The sequence below is a fragment of the Diadema antillarum genome, unplaced genomic scaffold, assembly GCF_040938485.1.
Source record: "Diadema antillarum isolate AM-2024a unplaced genomic scaffold, OU_Dant_1.0 seq00000770_RagTag, whole genome shotgun sequence".
In the NCBI taxonomy this organism is placed as follows: Eukaryota; Metazoa; Echinodermata; class Echinoidea; order Diadematoida; family Diadematidae; genus Diadema; species Diadema antillarum.
Window position 1 is genome coordinate 1,301,579 of NW_027271660.1, and position 20,470 is coordinate 1,322,048.

The 20,470-nt window shown below is 40.9% G+C and overlaps 1 protein-coding gene across 1 annotated transcript; it reads left to right on the forward strand.

Moving 5' to 3' along the window:
- Positions 1-1,032: 1,032 nt before the first annotated feature.
- LOC139738857 (uncharacterized) lies at positions 1,033-18,734 on the forward strand. The gene is made up of 3 exons (XM_071649490.1): positions 1,033-1,190; positions 10,136-10,343; positions 14,399-18,734. The coding sequence occupies exons 2-3, from the start codon at positions 10,247-10,249 to the stop codon at positions 18,547-18,549; spliced, it is 4,248 nt and encodes a 1,415-aa protein (XP_071505591.1). The 5' UTR covers positions 1,033-1,190; positions 10,136-10,246; the 3' UTR covers positions 18,550-18,734.
- Positions 18,735-20,470: the final 1,736 nt, after the last annotated feature.

Genomic DNA, 20,470 nt, shown 5'->3' on the forward strand with positions numbered 1-20,470 from the left:
TATGAGTGTTGACCCTGTCTATACGACGGCAGAGCTACCAAGTCTCACGCAGAATGCGTGAGAATCAAGCATTTAGGGGCCATCTCACGATCTCAAGCATGGCACCCATTTTTCTCACACATCGGGCGAAGTCTGCAACTTGGGCCTATAATAATGAGCAGAGCTCAAAGGACATAATAGTTGCAATTGTAGGTATATTACCCTTTTGCAGGGGCTGATCCAGGAATTCTGTAAAGGGAGGCGTGACTTATATTTCTGGTGCCACTTCCGGGTTTCATTTCATTTTTTCTTTTTATTTCTTTTGTTTTTAACGAAAAATAAAGGGGGCTTGCGCCCCCCCCCCCCCCCCCTGCAGATCCGCCATTGTTTTGTCTGTCAAAATAAGTAAAAAATAGTCGTATACATGCACCTGAAATTTAAAAAGCTCGCTACCTACTGTGCAATGTACAGTATGCTGGTAGGCCCTATGTATCTACACTGTATGTCATCTTCTGTATATTAATGTTCATCAATATTATTCAGGGCTCCATGGAAGACCACTATTATTGGTGAATGGACTACCCTGACAGAAGATTAGAAATACTAGTAAACTGTGCGAGGGGGAAAAAAATCCCTCCCACACCCTCGCTCGCGCGCACATTCGCGCGCCGAGATGCCAAAAGTCACGAAAATCTCACTCCATTATGTAAAAACTTTTTGGACTTGACATCCCTGCGACGGTTTTGGTCTTCTACCCAGGGTTTTCTAGTCCCAGTGCAGCACTAGAACTTTACCCAGTGTCCACGCACCAAAGGACACTAAACCTTTTTGGAGGGAACCCACTGTTGTCAGGTGACCTGGGGAAACACCAAAGAGGTTCATAGAACCTCTTTGGGAAAAACCCAGGGCGTATCACAATACGGGTCTCACCCACTGAACTCTCTGTTCAGTGGGCATCATCACCTCCCTGGAAAATCATATTGTTCAGGACCTCCCGCACGCACACACATGTCCAAATTACTTTAGCTTTTTTAGTAATCGCGTGTCAATCGGGATGCTTCGAGTGAAGTACCAAGTTACGAGAAATGACCTCGAAAGACTTCTATTATTGTAGCTTATGTCGTCAAAGTGACATCAGAGGACGGAAACACGTGTATAGCAAGCAACACAAGAATCGTTTGACCTTTGTTCTTCAAAAATTTGGAGCTAAAGTAAGTGAACTGAGCTAGAATTTACGTTTTTATGTGATGTAGATCTAGATCTATTCATACGTAATCGCATGCCTACTACTAGTATGATACACTAGACCAACTATACTAGTATACAGATCACAGTGTAAACTCATATTGAATGCGCAAACTACACGCACGTCGCACGTGCACCACCATTACTCGCGACCCGAGACTCCTAGAGTAGATCCTCGCCTCGGCTAGCAGCTCTCTGCTAGCTCAACTCAATCATCATCAGCTAGCTACTGATTTTGACCGAAAGATCGGTCTGTATATCTGGTCCCTGGTCGTCGGGGAATGTTACGCGGAGACTGCGTCTGGCTTCACCGATCCCTACGGAGGAGAGCGATAACGTAAAAATATAAAAGACTCCTCCGGACAGACGCGAGACGGATCTTTCTGTCTAGCCGGGTGTTACTACACTAGACACTACCACGGTACCTAGCCAGATCTAGTTTACTGATCATGGGTTCTTACCCGGCCCAGTAAAGTAAGTAGGCCCTAAGCCGTGGCTATGAAATGGCTGAGTTTCTCAAGTCGAAGAGCATGCACGCACGGGATCGGGAAGGGAGCTTTTTTGGAAGTGTCAGAATTCAGCTCTAAAGTAACTAACGTTTATACACGTTCATGTATAGATTATTATATAAAGGTAAAGCCCAAACACATGAAACAAAGTTCTGGTAAATTTACGCCTGCAAAAGTTGTCAAATTTCGCTCCCAAATGTGAACGTATGCCTATCCCTACGGTAGGAAATGTGCGGAATAACGCTGTAGATAACAAGATATTCGATGGGTAACGACGAAAATGCGAAATATATTAACTAAAAAGGTTCAGTCTCAGAACTTCCCTGAATGGGGTCAGGCTAAACTCGGACTCGGGAATAACTCGGCCTCGCTTTGACGGCGGGATGAGTTGTATTTGGTTGTCCCTCTGGATTGTACAGTGTTATACTATGGGAGCAACCTGTATAAACTACATTTGTAGCGCTTCGCGTTCTGGCTACTCGCAGTAATGGTCCGAGTTGTTACAACACGCGCATCAAAAACTTCTTTTGCATGCATGCAAAACTAGTGTGCACCTATCAAGCACCTCTAAAAACAAAGACGCTTGATAAACAACAAAAACTTCAAAGACCGCGCGTCTCAGCAACTGAGGTGATGTGCGTATTGATAGGTTTGAGGACCGCGCGTGCTGTCCATTTGTTTTGTACAGGATTAGCACGCACTTTCCTGTCTGTTCATTTAGGCCTCGTTTGGTATTATACAGTAGAACATGGCGATCACGAACTGCGTGTAAATTGTCTGAAATAGGGTCGAGATTTCCCTGAGACCGAGTTAGTCTAACGTTAGAGGCTTCTGTTCTGGAATAAAACTTAAAAGTCGGTTTTCCGACTTTTATTATTTTTCTCAAAATACCCCAAAATGACTCATCATTCCAGCAAACCGTGTCAGCCAGGTACAAATTTTGTAAGTTTCTTTGTAGACTCTTTCGATATATTGCAGGCAAATATGAAATTGTGCCAGACGGGTTCTCAAGCCCTTACCAGAACTTTGTTTTCACTTTAATAGAATTCAGAGTAAATTTAGATGTTCTATAGAGGGGTTTAACAACACATGCGTGTGTCTTCACTATCCAGCCCCAAGTGTGTGTTTGTAATTCTCGCTATCGCCATCCGCCAGTGATGTAAAAAGTACCCGGATGTTGATTTAAACGTCATTTACAGTGCATTATGGGATACGAGTAGTCCGGTGGCAAGTCACTTCCGTTCATACACGCGTGATATGTGACTATATACAACCGAATGTATTCTACGTGTACTTACTGTTTTCTCGACTTGAATTTTAGCTTTAATATGATTTGAAATTTCTCCATTCTTAAGAAATTGTTGTTAAAATATGATTATGGGTTGTTACTGCAAAGCTGCCATGTGTTGTTCACACGACAATACGACTATGGGTTGTTACTGCGAAGCTGCCGTGTGTTGTTTGCACGACAATAAATGAAAAAATTCTCCAGAAATAGGACCTTTGTGCCTTACTGGCATGCGAGACGTGACGTGGCTGCGTGGGTAAAGTTTGCGGGTGACTCAACAGCGCATCCGCAGCGCGCGTTCGCATGTGACTTACTTGATTGGAAGAAATTGCTTCAGAGTTGTACTAGACGGGATAAGTTCGAGATCACGGTTCGTTCCCGATTGTGTTCGCGGCACCTCGACAGAGAACAAATAAAAACAATGGGCATTCCATGACGATATCATGCGGGGGCTATACATGTAGCTGCAGTGTGCGAGTATCACAGGCCTGGCCACTGGCGCTGGCTCAGGTACTGACTACAGCCGCCTACTGTACTAGTATCCCTGGTGGGTGCGGCGCTATAGATAAGGTACACACATGCGCACGCTAGCGCTGTGCAAAATATACCCCGCCCCAGACGTGCCCCAGTACCGGAAGTGCAATAAATCTTGACGAAAAAGCCACATCCGGGTACTTTTAAACGTCATTGGTGTTAGCGAGAATTAATTCGAGGGATCGACAATAGCTGTAAGATATTTGCCGATGGTGGCGACCTTTTTTTTTTTTTTAGCCTTTTGGTTGTGATGCCTACTTCCGGTATCGGTGCAAGCGTACAGCTGTTTGTATTGTGTGCAGCGGTGATCACTATGTACTACATGTTGCATTTCCTGTTGTGAGAAAGCAATATCATTGTGCAAACAGGTCACGCTGTTTAAAAGTAAGTAAGATATTGGATTTCAAATTTGTTCATAAAAAGTGGTTTTGTAGTACCAATTTTGTGACGATGGGCTTCCGTTGTGAAGCAGCGATGTGTTGGTCTGAGGAAAGTCATCACTCGGAGCCATCCGCTGCGGTCACCCTACGCCGCTTGTGCAGGGATTCTTCACGATCACAGGGCTGTATCACATCGTACATGGTCACGGCTTTCGATGCAAGACTGAGGAGCTCGTCTCTCCGTTTACCATTGCATGGTACGCCTCTGTCAGTCAAAAACTTACGAAGTTGGGGGACAGTCATCCTCTGCAAATCTCTGTTCTCAGAACCGTCCATAATGATGGATGAAACGACAAAACAAACTGATAGAAATCGATGAATTCTCCGTGTAGCAATTTTCAAGCAGAGTATACTCGTATATACCGGATGTACACAGCACAACCGGAAATTCGACCCGTGGTAGCCAGGACTCACGGCGACCAACATAGATGCCAAGTTCAAAAAAAAATTTATGAGTGAGATTTTCATGACTCAGCATCTCGGCGCGCGCGCATGTGCGTGAGCAAGGGAGCGAGGGAAGGGTGTGAACTGGTGCCTACTTAAATGACCATTTTTTACCTATTTTGAAAGACAAAAGGGAAACATGCCTTCAATTACAATTCTCACTTTAATTCTTTAAGCTATGCTCCCAATGCGTGAGAAAAAGTGGTGTCATGCGTGAGATCGTGAGACAGACCCTAAAGGCTTGAGTCTCACTCACATTGCGTGACACTTGGTAGCTCTGGACCAATCAAAAATAAGCATTTGATACAGCCCTCTAGCGGCTAAATACTTATATTTATTGTCGATCCAGCGAATTGGCCATGGCCAAAGGGATGTTCCTCCTAGTAAGTCCTCTCCACCACTAGAGGGCGAACTATACAATGGTGTCTGAGATTTCATTGGGCTGCCATTACCCACTTTGTAATTGCAGACTTTGCGTACCGAAGTACCATTTTTACAACACGTATTTGAACTTTTATGTGAGTATGCACTTCTGGATTTGGCTGCTCCTCGGTTGCTCGTTTGCTAGCGTGTTAGCATGAGGGGTGAGGCTACCACCGCCTTGTCGTCTTCCAGTGCCCCCTGGGCCCTGTGTGCTCACAAAACAATAGTAAAATTTTGATAGTACAGGACGTATGCATACTCCACACTCTACAATGGCGGATTCACAGGGGGGCGCACCGGGCGCGCACCCCCTCTTTGTTATTTGTTAAAACAAAAAGAAAAAGAAAAAGATGAAACCCAGAAGTAGTACCAGACATATTGTTTGCGCCCCCCTCCCCCCTTACAGAATTCATGGATCTGCCCTGCTCTAGTAGTTAAGTTACTGGGTGAAAGCTCTTTAGCCAGGGCCTGCCAAGTCGCTGGATACAGCATACACTGTACATGTACATGTATGCAGAGCCACATGCATGTAAACACGCAATGTTGTTTAGATGGTCTAATACTATAGGACTAATCATGGCGCTAGTGCAGTTTTGCACCAACCGGGTGCCTGAATTCAATTTTTATGGCATAGAATTCAATCTTTAACTCAAAATGATGATACATGAACCGGGTACCTGATTTCCAGTTTTGTGGCATATGTGTAAAATTCAATCTTCAACTCAAACTGTATGCGAACACTTTTCCACATCTCTCTCTCAGCTTGTCGTCTCTTTGGGTCCTCGAACAAAACATTGAATTTTGTATGGCTTCTTATCACCTCACAGTTTCTTCAGAATTTAGTGCTACACACATTTCAAAGACTTTCTGGGGGAAACAATAATACTGTAGGTGTGGCTTGTCTGGAATAATTTCTTCCAGTTTAAAGGACAAGTTCATCTTCATATAAGTGTGGATTAAGTGAATGCAGCAATATTATTAGAACACATTAGTGAAAGTTGGGTGAAAATCAGACAATCCGTTCAAAAGATATGAATTTTTAAATTTTCTATGCAGTCACTGCTGGATGAGAAGACTACTACAGCGTATGATGTCACATGCATATGACAAGGAAAATATTAGAATTTCACAAAATTTAATTTTTTGAAAAAAGTGCACATTTCCTCTACCTGTCACTGTTGTATGTTATTAAAGGGTAATATTGTTCCCCCTGCTGTCTGACAGAGGCAAGACAAGCATTCTTTTATCATGCGAGAAAAGTGAAAATATGTTGAATTTTCCTTATGTTTTCTCCATAGTGTTGTACACATGTGACATCACAAGCTGTGGTACGTAGTCTTCTCATCCAGCAGTGACTGAGCAGAAACTTGAAAAATTCATAACTTCTGAACGAGTTGTCCAATTTTTCCCCAAACTCTCACTGATATGTTCTACTTATATTGCTGCATTCACTCAATCCACATGTCTATGAAGGTGGACTTGTCCTTTAATTGGAATGCCTACCCCATAATATGGTAAATACAATTGTAACACACATCAAAACTGTCTGTTCACAGTGGGCGGGGTCAGACGGGCAAAAGAGCCAGAAGTTTAAGATTGCAAAGTCTTTGTGATCTTTTGCTGCCCGGTCAAACTGGTAGCCAAACTTCTCGATCTTTGGATCACAATGTTCTCTAAAAGTCATTAGTGCGCGTACATAATGTAGGCAAGGAGAAAGAAAGAGCACGCTTTCTGATTGCTAGTGATTGTGACGTAACAATGAACACCTGTGCAACACAATGGTTGTGTAATTTCTGAAGCACTGCCAGAAAATAGGTGGTTGGCGGTTCATATGAAAAAGATCACAAAGTTTTAATTTCGAGCATTCACTCTGGCAAAAGATCACAAAGTTTGGTGGTGATGGGGGAAATGCAGGTATCCCTAGTTGGGATGGGAAGTTTGGTGATAATTTTCACAGAAAGTTTGTGGTCACAATGGCGAAACAAACTTCTTGATCTTTTGCTGTTCTGACCACCCCTTTCATAAGTCAATTAAGCAGAGTACCCAATTAAGTGGTGCATACAGCTGTACCCTATTACAAAATTGTATGTGGAGACTGCATACTTGTAGCTAAGGTAAGTAAAGCCTGGCATCTGGAGGGTTTGAATGACTGTGAGTGTGCTTGTGTGCTACTGTCTATAGCCTACAGTTCTGGTATATTTTTGCTGTGTATTTAGTTGTTATGAATTATGGGTATCAACTTTAATGTGTATATTCTCAGCTTCCAAAAAGTTGTCCCTGGGTCAATCCACGTCAAATCATCCAATTTTCAGAAAAGTTGTCACCCGACCCCCTCCGATTTTCTTTAAAATCGCACCAAATGTTCTCCAAAGTGTCTGACGGAAAATCCCAAAATATTTTGCCCCAAGGTCAATTGGTTGCTAAGATACAGCCTCACATAGCAACCAATGCGCATTCCAAAATATGAGTCAAAAGAAAATTATGCATTTTTGATTGATTGTGGTAGCATGGATATCTATGCAAAAGTGTTCATTATCTGGAAATTGAGAGAACTTTATAGTCTTTGCAAGAAAAACTGACTGTGACGCGAAATTGACTTTTCGTTAACGTGCACGAGGTCACCGAAAATGGTGTTAAATGTTAATTTCCAAAATTTTAATGCATATTTAGAGGCTAATATCTTCCACATTTCATCATCTTAGGTTCTGAAATATTATGCTGTTGAAGGCTTTGACTTGCTCAGTAATTTTGAAAAAAATCAGCGGATTCGTGCTCACAGTTTTTACGGAGAGCGCCCTCAAAGTTGACAAAAATGAAAAATGTGCCAAATTCAAGGTCACGGATCACCCTTTGTCCCACCTAGGAATGGCATCAAGTTTTGTGTATTGGTAGACATTTACCTATACTTTCTTGGGTTACCAAAGAAATTTTGCTACCGAAATGTTCAATGGTAAATTTACCCCACTGAAAATGGTGGTAAACGGCCAAATTCCCATGAAATATCACAAATTGGGTTTAGAGGACATTTCAAATGTCCATGCTTTCAAGACGAAAAGCCCTAGCCCTGTGATATTTGCTGTAGGGGTAGTCTGTTATTTAAAACAAGTGCACAGCACACTTTTAGCTTCAGTGCTTGTCATTTGACTCAAATGGGCAAAATTGCTATTTAAACATTTCCTTTAAAGTAGACTTTACAGGTGACACCTGTATTGTCTGCCTCCATGGAAAAGGTTAGTGTGTACCAGTACTTTATAGATCATCACTCATTTTATGGCCATTCTAAGACTGTGGTTCTCAATTGCAAATTCAACAAATTTACAGTGTATCTTTTACAAGCACCAACTTTGTGAAGTATGCCCACAAAATACCAAAGTATTTAAAGGGTCCATGTGTTTGTTGTGTGAAAGATTTTTAGATAGAGAATGCACAGCCATAATCTACTAAACTAGCCACACACACACACACACACACACACAAAACTCTTTACATATTAGAAATTAAACTGTTTGATTTTTAAGTCAACATACATTGTAGACCCTGTACACATGTTTGACATTGAAATTTGGACATTATTATACCTCTCCTTTCACATCCAGACTTACCGGTAGTTTTCTCTTCACAATGACAGGATCATGTCCTTTCTTAGTTTCAGTTTGCTGTGTGCTGGTCAGACTTTTAATTCACACTGTTCATACTTTTCATTGTACTGAACACTCTGCAGTTTCAAGGTATTGCCACAAGTTTGGATACATAGTGCATGTGTCAGCAGCATGCTTTTACAACTAGAAGATTTCAAGTACATTTGTCTTTCTCATACTGTAATGGTACTTAGCTGCCTTTACTAGTGATAGTAGAGTACTCAATGTAGTGATGCAAACTAAAATAAAGAAATTCAGTACTTTAAATTTGCTCAGTGCTCGCACTGGATTTCAGTGACTTACAAATGTAATGCTTACAAGTAGTAACTGCTGACCACACATCACACATGATGTATTTTCATCTCGTCTAAAATGGCACACACACACACACACAACTCTATTAAGTAAGTTATACAACGTGTAGTATACAATGTACAGCAAGTATTGTGCTTGGTGTATACAAATATGCAACAAGGCTGCCTTGTTGATTTGTTTTTTCACCAATGAGGATGAAACATATATTTTCACAAGATTTTTGCAATTTGACACCAAAGTTATCATAAATGCACTCATGCCTGTCTGTTCATAATATCTTCACATGTTGTTGACTCTTTATGTGCCACGTTTGCATGCGTCACTCAGTCAATGGCGTGTCAAGTTCGCATATTCTGCTCAAATGCACAAATCCTCCCAACTGATCGATAAATCGCCCAATGCTACAGCGCAATGAAAGTGTTTCTCGCAATTCTATTCCTGTCACATACATTGCATACCTTGCACTTTGCATTGTATGTAGTAATTGCCTCTGAAGGGTGGTCCCTACAGGCTTTGCTAGTAAATTCTCAGTTCCTGTCAATGTTTTGTGTGCAAAAGTCATGCCTTTACATTTCCAATAATGTACAGTGTAGATTCTGGTCAGTTGAAGGAAAAAACAATAGATTCGTCTTACAATTTACCTTACAGCAGAGCATGGCATTTTCTCTACAACTTTACTCGTTGCATGTTCAAGAAGATGTATAGAAGTTACATACATGTAGATTTAAAAAACAATGTTCCCCAAAGCATGACTACATTACCATCACAGAGTAATGTGACATGCAGGGAATTCACACCATGGCTCATACATGTAAAGAGATAAATTTTGGGCTCAACAGTGGTTTGCAAAATTTACAAAAATACCAGTACCACCAGCTTTTACAGTACAATCAAGTGTGACAACCATATGTGTATGCCACATCATTCACATACATTTGTATCACCCACTGGTAAATAAAGAGACTCTGCTCACACTGTTATTATTATTATTACTGCCCATCTCTCTGGAATACCAGTTATAATTTCTCTGAAAATCTATCATCAAAATGTTCTACAGCACTCCATATAATGACAATTGTGTGCACAACAAGTGACAGATATCCTCTGCTCATAATTCAAATGTCATGTTCCTATTGTATTGATAGACAAGTGTTTCAGTAGGAGAAATTATGATGAGCATAACATGGTGTACAATGTACATTGGCATTAGAAAAACATTGTCACTTAGCTGTGTACAATTGTATTAATCAAGATGAGAGCTCGGTGATCACTGCACACGTCTCTGATCTGATTCACAGCACATGATCTTTCCTTGCACAGCTGCCAATGAACCCCTGACAAGCCTGTCAAAGATTCCTGTCACCCAAGAGGCAGAGACTTTCAACTCACTGCACGGCCAAACTTCAGTGGTTGTCAGCTATCACGGCCAAGATGTCGCGGGAAGACAAACCCAAAATGCTACGACTCTTTGAGGAGACTTTGACCAAAGACCAGCTGAATGATCTCATCCACAGCCGTAAAAAGCCTAGTAAGTGTACAGTGTAGGCTGCATTACACGCTCTACAATGGTCATTTGAACTTCTATCACGAGACCAGGAAACAGTTGGCAGATTTGTAAATGAAGGGTAGATTTACAGCTTTAAAGATAGTATAAAGTTTTGGTACCTCAAAAGTTTCCTTGAATTTCCTTGTCTTAGTTTGTGTTTCAGGTGAAAGTACCTTTCATATAACTAACACTGTGAGACTTTGTACTCGCCCCAAAGTGCTCTCATCAATAGTAATCATGCAATAATGGTTTCGTACAATACGTGTATATTGATTGTCGCGGTACCTCGTCAAGTCAAACTGACGGCTCGTTCGAATTTTTCAGAGCCCGCTCTGCTCTGGTACGAAACCATTATTGCATGATTACTAAGACATGAGAGCACTTTGGGGCGAGTAATTCTCACAGTGTTAGTTATATGAAAGGTACTTTAACCTGAAACACAAACTTAGACAAGGAAACTGAGGGAAACTTTTGAGGTACTAAAACTTTATATTATCTTTAAACTGAAGAGATTCTTGTATTTAAAAATATGACTCATTTGAATTAGGTGTTTCAAATATGCTGAAGTGATAGAAGATCCATCTCTTAGAATGTCACTATTGTGGTAAAGGCTTTTGTGTCATGGAATTTGTAAATATGGCAAAGTCTTGTTTTCATTTTAATAAGGAAAAAGTGTAAGTTGATGATCTCATTTTACAGGGATTCATTAATTTAACCCATCAACAACAAGCTGATTTTGCCACACGGGCAGGCATATATGGGAAATGTGAGTTGTGACAACTCACATTTCCCATATAATACATGTGTACGCCTGCCCAAGCATACTCAGGACTAGTCTTCAACAGGTTTAAGTTGGCACTTTGCGACACATTTCATGACAAATCTTATGGCAGAGTGGCTTGAAATCTATGGCTCACAGTGACCTGAATATCAACAAAAATATTGAAATTACTGTTCATCCTTCAAGAACTATTTTTACTGCTCCACTTTTAAAGTGTTATGATTTTCCTTGTCAGTAATGTGTTTAAGTTGTCTTTGCTCCTGTATCTTCAATAGCAGTATTACAATTCTAGATAGAACTCACACTGTATGCGGATCATCTGCTCTCTGACCTTGTTTTATTAAAGGGACTGTACAGTACTGGTTGCAGTGGGGATTCATGTTTTGCACATTCCTTAGACCCCATTTACAGTGCGAGGCTCGGCCGTGGCTCGGCCGCAGCCGTGCCCAGCCTCGCTTCAGTGTAAACACGCAAAAGGCCAAATGCGAGGCCAAAATTGGCCTCGCTCTGGAGGTGGTCTTGGCCGCGGCCGAGCCCGGCCTTTTCTTGGTGTAAACGCAAACTGGGCCAAATGCGCGTCCAATTGCGCGGCCAATTTTAGTCTGGCTTCCAAACCCTCTGCCTGTATCTTTCACTATTCAGGATATTAACCCCCTCAACGTCGAAAACTAGTATAGTTTAAGGTGGTTTTGTCCTGCAAAGGATTCTTTCCTTCGGCAAAGGCCTTTGCCCGAACGGCGACTTCGTCGCCACGGAATTCATTTGGCAAAGGGTCTGAAAACCAGACAATACCAAATTGCATTTGTTTACAAGCAGAGCGCCACTACGACAAACCTCTTACGAAATATGAAAGAGCATGTAATTTTAAGAAGGATTCAACGTTTATTTGATGAAAATTGGTTTTCAAATGGCTGAGATATCCAAAAAAGTGATAATAATAAAAGGCGACAAGCCACGCCTTTTATTAGGATCTCTTTGTTTCACCCCGTTTTTGGATATCTCAGCCATTTCAAAACCAATTTTCATCAAATAAACTTTTGATACCCCTTAGAATTGCATGCTCTTTGACATCTCATAGAGTGGTTTCTGAATATCTCGCAAAACGTTAAAAGCTAAATCTTCACCTTGACCAGAACTGCACACACCCTTTAATCTCCCAACGTATTTTTTTTCCCCAACACGTACATGTATGCTTACACATACTGTGTTTATTATTATATCAAAAGAGCGTAATCAGTTTTTGATTTACAGGTGTGTGTGTGTGTTTGTGTATGCATGTGCCTATGTTTGCTGGTTTGTAAATGTGCATGTTCTTATAAGATACGCCTTATATTTAGCAAGTCTAAATTTTTGTGAATCGGGGTTACAAAGTACAAATTATTTTTCTACATGCTTTGGATCAAGAGTAGCTGTGTTTTACTATAGTGTCAATAACAGACTGTACAGTTCTGACTGAGGTGAGGATTTAGCTTTTATCGTTTTGCAAGATATTCAGAAATCACTCTATGGGATGTAGAGAGCATGAAATTTTAAGGGGTATCAAAAGTTTACTTGATGAAAATCAGGTTTATTTGATGAAAATCAAGTTTATTTGATGAGAATCGGTTTTGAAATGGCTGAGATATATCCAAAAACAAGGTGAAACAAAGAGATCCTAGAGGCATGGCCTGTCAATGTCACATTTTATTATTATCACTTTTTTGGATATCTCAGCCATTTGAGAACCAATTTTTATGAAGTAAAGGTTGAATCCTTCTTAAAATTACATGCTCTTTCATATTTCATAAGAGGTTTCTCATTATCTCACTTACCAATATTATAAACCTGAATCCCCACCTGAACCTTGTACTGTACACTAGCATCACAACTTCTCCACACCTCCAATGCAGCGTCCTTGTTTTCTTCATGTGTGCGTTCACTGGTTCCACATGCCGTGTAATTTGTCAGACCTGTGTCATTGTGTGAAGTCATAGTTTTGTATAGTGTGTGTTTGTGTGCACTTACCCACGGTGGAAAACGAGGACATACACATGAACTTTACATTTAAACCAAGGACACACAGCGAACCGAGGACGTCCTCGGTTCGCAGACCATTCCTGCTTTTGCATATTTACAAAGGTGTAGGGGTACATGTTTGTAGGTCCTCGATTAACATTACTTTAATACTGTACACCTGTAAGTCCTTGGTTGACAAGATTCCTCCTGTTCCTACACACAGGTCCTTGGTTATGTGGTAAAATTCTTGTGGGTAGAACAGGTCCTCGGTTTCCATTATAGACGCATATCATGTGTGTGTGTGTGTGTGTGTGTATGTGCACTGCATGTTTGTGTGTAGTAGAATTGCATAATATCCAAAGATAAGGCCATGGTGTAATGACTGGATCTGGTATCTTTATGTGGTGTCTGCATATATACAGTAACATGATGTATGTCCTTTTTTTTTTCTTCAAGAAAACAATGAAGAGTGTGACTGTGTTAAAGATTGTAAATGCAGACTAGCTTTTTGTGTCATATTGTAATGTCATTTGCCAACAGCAGTGTTTCATGAATAAACAGCAGTGACACATACATGTGCACACAGTTTGTAACTCTGTTTTGTAGTGCAGTTGCATGCTGCATTAATGTCCAGCCATAGTACAATGTAATCCCAGTGGGAGTGAAATTTGACCAAAATTACAGTCTATAGTCTAAAGTACCATAGCTGGAGGCAGTTTCTCCAGTCCTAAGGATATCCACTCAAGCGGAGTTAGGATAATGTTGTTTTCACAAATGAGGAGATCTGTTGTAGGACATTTTCGCAAAATGTTGTTTCTGCAAATTGACACCAAAGCTATCATACAAATGTAAGTGTACTACTTCCTGAGTGCATAGCAAAATATTTTGCGTGTTTTTAAATTCGCAGTCCAACTCTGATTGGCAAAATTTGCAAAGATTTAACCCTTGGAAAATAACAGCTTGTACAGCATGTGTGAAGCTTGCATACATTGTACATTCTAGTCCGCATGCAATCAAATTAAGTTGATAATTTTGATGTACGTGTCGAATAAGTTCTTTTTTTATTAATTCTGTCCTAAGTGTACATGTACAGTGTAAGTCAAGGAAGCAGCCAAATTATGATTGTTGTGGCGTACAAGTTGTAGCTCTTCCTGGCACTCATTTGTACCAGGATGTTTGCAAGATTGTACTTTTGAGAACACAAAAGAATTTGAAGTAATTTTTTTCTTTGTCAATTTCTTCTTTTTTTTTCTTTTGTCAGGTCACTGGGAGGATGGTGTTGTGTCCTACTTCCGAGTCTACAAGATCATTCAGATGCTGCGTGAGGAAAACAAACCATGTACGCCACACCTGGTCACCGCCATTGATGTCCTGTCTGATGGCAAGTCCAAAATTCGCAACCAGTCTACCTACGATTTCTGCAAATACGTCAAGTTTCAGGTAGAGGACCATGTGGACCGAACTGATGAGGAGCTTCAGCAACAGGTGGAACGTCTCATGCCTGGGTGCCTTCCCATTGGTCCAGAGTGTGAGTCTCTGGGTATTACAGGAGACATATTATTTGATGAGGAGAAATACTTCAAGGAGCCTATTCCTAGAGATCGCATCACAAACCGAGTTATGTATGAACTCAGTCAGTTCCTACCACGTGTCCTTGAGAACCAACAGAGTATGGCAAAGTGGCTGAAGAAGATTTTGCACCTGCGAGATGACCATGTTCCTTCCGTGGACTTAATCACAAAATGGTGCAGTGTTCTCCACAAAGAAACGTCTCGCAAACGACGTTCTAGCATGTCTCAAGCTCAGCAGTACTTAGAGGAAAAATTTTCCTTTACTGATTTCAAATTTGAGGATCCTCAGAAGGAAACATCTGAAAAGACAGATGCAGATGCCAATGAACCTGCACCGCAAGATGAGCAGGATCAGCCAATGCAAGTTTCAGCTGAAGGAGATTCGAGTGCTACGGCAAAGGCAGGGGATGAGCCAATGGAAGCTGATTTTTCAGGGAATGAAAATGGCAGTGCAGAAACTGTAACTGGCATTATAGCTGAAGCACTGGACATTCTGGACGAAGGAGAGTGCCAGAAGGAACAGGATGTTAGTGGAGAAAAGCTTTCTCAGACAGCTGTAGTGGACAAAGATAGTGATTTACAGGTTGGTGATATCACCAGACAGGATGGAGATAACTCTGCTGCTGTCACCTGTGATGACTCCACACATGAGCAGAATGAGGAAGAGCTGAGTGCTACCACAAAAGACAAGTCCGGAGCAGAGCATCTTTTCCCTAAGTCTCCAAAAAGTGCAGCAAGGATGTCAACATTTGATGAATCCAAAGATTCAGGACGTGTGTCAAAAGTGAAAAGTGACAGCAAGAAAATTGCCAAAAAAGATGTGCCAAAACCAAGTTCAAAAGGAAGTAAAAAGGCAGCTCTTGGCAGAAACAGAAAGAAATCCTCAAACATTGGATGTGATGACTCGGATAATGATGAGATTTCTGACAAAGATGAGGTCACTAGTATGACCGGCAGAAAACCTGCGAATGGTGCCCTAGATAGAGCCACCTTGCATAAAAATTTAGCTAAAGCAAACAGAATCATCAAGACAGTACTGCGTGTTGTATCAAGACTAAAAAAGGAAATGCATGTGACAATGAATTATCTTGAAACTGAAGCCAGTAAGCTGTGTGATGATCTCAAACATGAACAAGAACGCCTTGAAAAGGCAAAGAGACTCATAGATAATAGCAGTGTCAGTGAAGGAGAGGAGACAGAGGAAGAAGATGCCGATGATAGTACGGAAAAAAATACAAGGGCAAGTGGGAATAAGCGTAGGTCCTCCAAGAACACCAAAATGATCACAGTACAAGTAAAACCAGGGGTTAAAGATACCCTGAGGAAGTCATTAGTGAGACTTAGACCCCTTCCCTGTCAAAGAGATGGAGATGGCAGTGATATTAGTGACTTGCATGACTCAGCATCCAGCAGTGATAGTGACATGAAGTCAAAAATGAGCAGGGCAGAGAGAAAAGTTATGGCCCACACCAAATTAGTGAAAGAAAGCTCACCACGTAAGGGTGTAAGCAGTGCCAGGTCCAGGTCCAAACCAAAAGTTACTCGTAATCGCAATGCAGTCGAATCCTCGACATCAGCACAGTGTAGTTCAACAGCAGAGCTACAGAAACCCACAGGATTGAAGTGTGAGAGTGGTGAAAGTCCAGGAAATGATGTGAATGATTTTGATAAAGCAAAATTGTTTTCAAGTAGAGTCTGTGTTAGCCTTACCAAGCTAAACCAGAAACAAATTGAAAAGGCAGAGAGAAGAAATGATGAAATGATAGAGGTTGAGGAGAGTGAGGATGACTCTTCCAGTCGCAAGAGCAGCAGACAAAGAGCAGTGCAGAAGAGTAGGTCTAGAGCCAAGAGGTTAGAGAAGGCTCCAGAGAGTGATTCAGAGACTGAGCCATCTGAGGAGGAGGAGGAGGAGGAGGAGGAGGAAGACATGCCTTGGACTCCTGCAAAGTTGGCAAAATCAACCCACACAGACACAGACTCCAGTGAGGACCACAGCAAAGGAACAACAGCCAGAAAATCCTCACGCATGACTAGGATTCCCCCTGGTAAGAACAAATCTCAAAAAAATAAAGCTGGAGAGAAGGAGACCAGAAAGGCAGCTGCTTCGAAAGGTAGTAGGTCAAGGACATCCAGAAATGCTGGCCTGTATGACAAAGACGCAGAGTCTTCTGAAGAGAACTGCAGTGATGAACAGAAAAAAACAAGATCAGCTTCTTCAAAATGTGAAGGAGTATCGAAAGGTGATAGACAGCAACAGAATAAGCAGAGCAGCAGTGAACCCCCTCCCTCCAAAGAGAAGCCCAAAAAACGGTCATTGGATGACTTTGTGAAGGCACTGAATTCACCAAAAAGAATCAAAATGGGCACTGAGAAGAAAATGCCAAGTATGAATGCAAGAAGCAGACGCTGTAAGGACATTCAGATTGTGGAGGATAGCCCTACCAATGAAGATGACTCTGACTACGAAGACAACGAGGATGATGACTTCCTCGAGAAGGCAACCGAACAGGAACTGCAAAGGCTGAAGGAAGGGGAAATTGGTAATAGAAGCCAAGGAATGCAGAAAGAAGCTGGTATTGAAGGAACTATAGTCAATGGGGAACAAAATGCCACAGTTAAGACTACAGATGATGTAAAGACAAACAAGCCAGAGTCAAGCAATGTCTCTCAGATGGATACAGAGGTAGATGTATGTCCTCCTTTAATTGAAAATCAAGTAGATAAAAAAAGCAGTGATAGTGTACGGGAAATAGCAAGCTCTGATTCCTGTACAGAAACCAAGGTCAACAGAGGAAAGGAAGGCATGATGGGCAGTGAACAAGTTGTAAAAGCAAACTGTGCAGAATCAGGTTTTGATCCTCCCATGGAAGTTGAGGGAGCTGAAAATCCTCTTTTAAATGAAATCCAAGAAGAAGAAAGAAATATTGTAGAGGTAACATCAAAATCTAATTCTGACACAGGAAAGAACGTAAATGGAGAACAGGAAAACATGAGCAGTGTAGAAGTTGTAGACACAAAATATTCAGAACCAAGTCCTGATCCCCAGATGGACACTGAAGTAGATACAAGCCTTCTTTCAGTTGGAAAGCAAATTGAAGAAGACAAAACAGATGCAGACACAAGAGATGGAGAAAGAAAAGATCCAGAATCAAGTCTTGATTCCCAAATAGAAATGGAGATAGATGAAAGCCTTATTTCCAATGAAAAACAAGAATTAGTGGTCAGTAACTCCAAAGACAAAATGAAAGGGGATATGAATGATGGAAGTAATCACAGAGTAAATGGACAAATTAAGGAGGGAGAGGATGTACGTAAAATGGATGTGCTGGAAGGGGGAGATAATAATTGTGATTATCATGGATTGGAGGAGGATTCTGGGTCAATTGAGAGCAAAGGGGAAGAAGGGCAGGAGAATGCTGAAAGTAGCTTAGGCAGGGCAAGAGGCCATTCTGAAAGTGAAGAGTCACCAGTACAACAATCTCAAAACATTTCATCACACAGGAAAGCTGAAAACGGCACTTCACAACGCAAGAAAAAGGCGAAGAATGAGCGGGGCAAAAATAACAAAGTGTCGAAGCCGGCCTTCCCAGGAGACAGTATTATTGGAAAACAGGTGAGACACCGCAGCAGCTTGGGCCATCCAGACATCTTCAAGTGGTACAAGGGCAAAGTCCTGCGAAAGAGCACTGCCAGTGAGCTGCTCAAACTTGGCCAGGAACACATTCAACACTTGAATAACTTGGTTACCATCTTTGCTGTAAAATATGAAGAGTATACTGATGTTAGTCATGAGGCACTGGAGGTTGCTTGGCGAAAGGGTAACCTCAAGATTGTGCCATAGAAATCATGGAGGAGTAGTTTCTGTCTGGGGATCCCTTTCTTCCCATTATGTATGTACAAAGGAATTACACAACACTCTGGAAGATTCACCCACAGAAGATGGTAATCGCACTTTACTATTGCTGTTTAGATGTACCCCAACTCTTATTGAACTCTTTCATGCAATTGATAGACTTTTTAGTTCACTTGAGCCACAGGTTATTGCTGTAACTAATAGTTTGTTGTCTGGCATCCAGTGTCCTGTGTCTGCCATGCATTAAACTGTTGGTGAAATATCATGCATATAAACTTAATACATTTTCAGCTTCTTGATAACCCATAATGGAATCATCAAACCTGGCAGGTGACATCCTTTGGATAATAGGATTTCAACGTGGGCATCAAATTGGGGACCAATTTCACACTTTCTTCATCTTGAAATCACATCATCAAATTTTCACCAAACACCATTACTATTGCTAGGGAGATGTACTATTTGTACAAATAGGCACCATGACCCTTTGGGCACCCCAGCCCCAATGCCCTGAAATTGGCAATCCTTGAAAAATCTTCTTCTCTAGAAGTCTTACCTGAACTACATGGTGCAAGTTAGCTATTGTGATTGCGAAGCATGCTCCTGCCATGCTGTGAAATTGTTTGGTTTTTTTTTCTTTTCTTCACGAGTATTCTCATTGACCAAATTCCCGTCTTTCCCCATTTAAGGATGACTGTCATAAGCTAAACGTGTTTTTTTTTTTTTTACATTGTTGATATTTTTGAAGGACAAATTCACCTTAATACACTTGTGGATTGAGTGAATGCAGCAATATCAGTAGAACACATCAGTGAAGGCTTGAGAAAAATCAGACAATTCATTTGAAAATTATGAATTTTTACATTTTCTGTGCACTCCCTGCTAGATGAGAAGACCACTGCATTTTATCATGTCACATGCAATAAACGATATAAGGAAAATATAAAGGGAATTCCACATGAAAGTTTTTTTGAAAAAAAAAAAAAACCAACACCTTTCCTCTACTTGTTGCTACTTGTATCTGATGTATGTTAAGGGTAGTATGATTCCCCCTTCCTTCTGAAATTCACATTCTCTATTTAATGCTAGAATAGTGAAAACACGTTGAATTTTCTTTATACATGTCGTATGCATGTAACATCACATGCTGTGGTTGTCTTCTCTTTCAGAGATGGCATTACTTCAACTTCAAAATTTTATAATTTATGAACAAATTGTCTGATTTTCTTGAACTTTCACTGATGTATTTTGCTAATATTGTCGCATTCTGTCAATCCTTATGTATAATAAAGTGAACTTTTCCTTTCATGTTACAATTACTGATAGAAAAGTTTCTACTAGACAGTTATAACATGTGTCGAGTCTAAATTTTGCATGACATTGTTGTTTGTATTATTTTGTCGCTATTTTTGTGGGTATTTTTTCAACCATTGAAGTTGAATACGTGTTAGTCTTACAAAAATTAGATTCTGGGATTGTCATAAGTGACTGTTGTTATACTTGGGGATCTGCAAGTTGTGTCCAGAAGATAAGTTGACAGTGAACTTCATTATGTGAAAGCATGATTTGATACAAGTACACAGTGAGGTGACTTCAAAAGGAGGTCCCATCTTTACCCGTGAGGGCTCTCGCTCAGAGTGATCCTGCTATTATGATGTCACAAAGTATGCTTGTAGGTAGCAAAATGTTTGTGTTTGCTTCGCATGAAGAGAAAATTTAATCTTTGAACAACTTCTAGTTGCATTGCTTGTGATATACGATTGTAGGTGTAAAATTTTAAAGCTGCAGTTCGGTCATGCACAACGGTATGAATGTGGCTGGCAACTTGGTGGTAGATGTGTATCAGTTCATTGGGTAAACATGTCAGATTTTATGTTCAATTCTGTACTTTGTATTCATGATTAAGTGT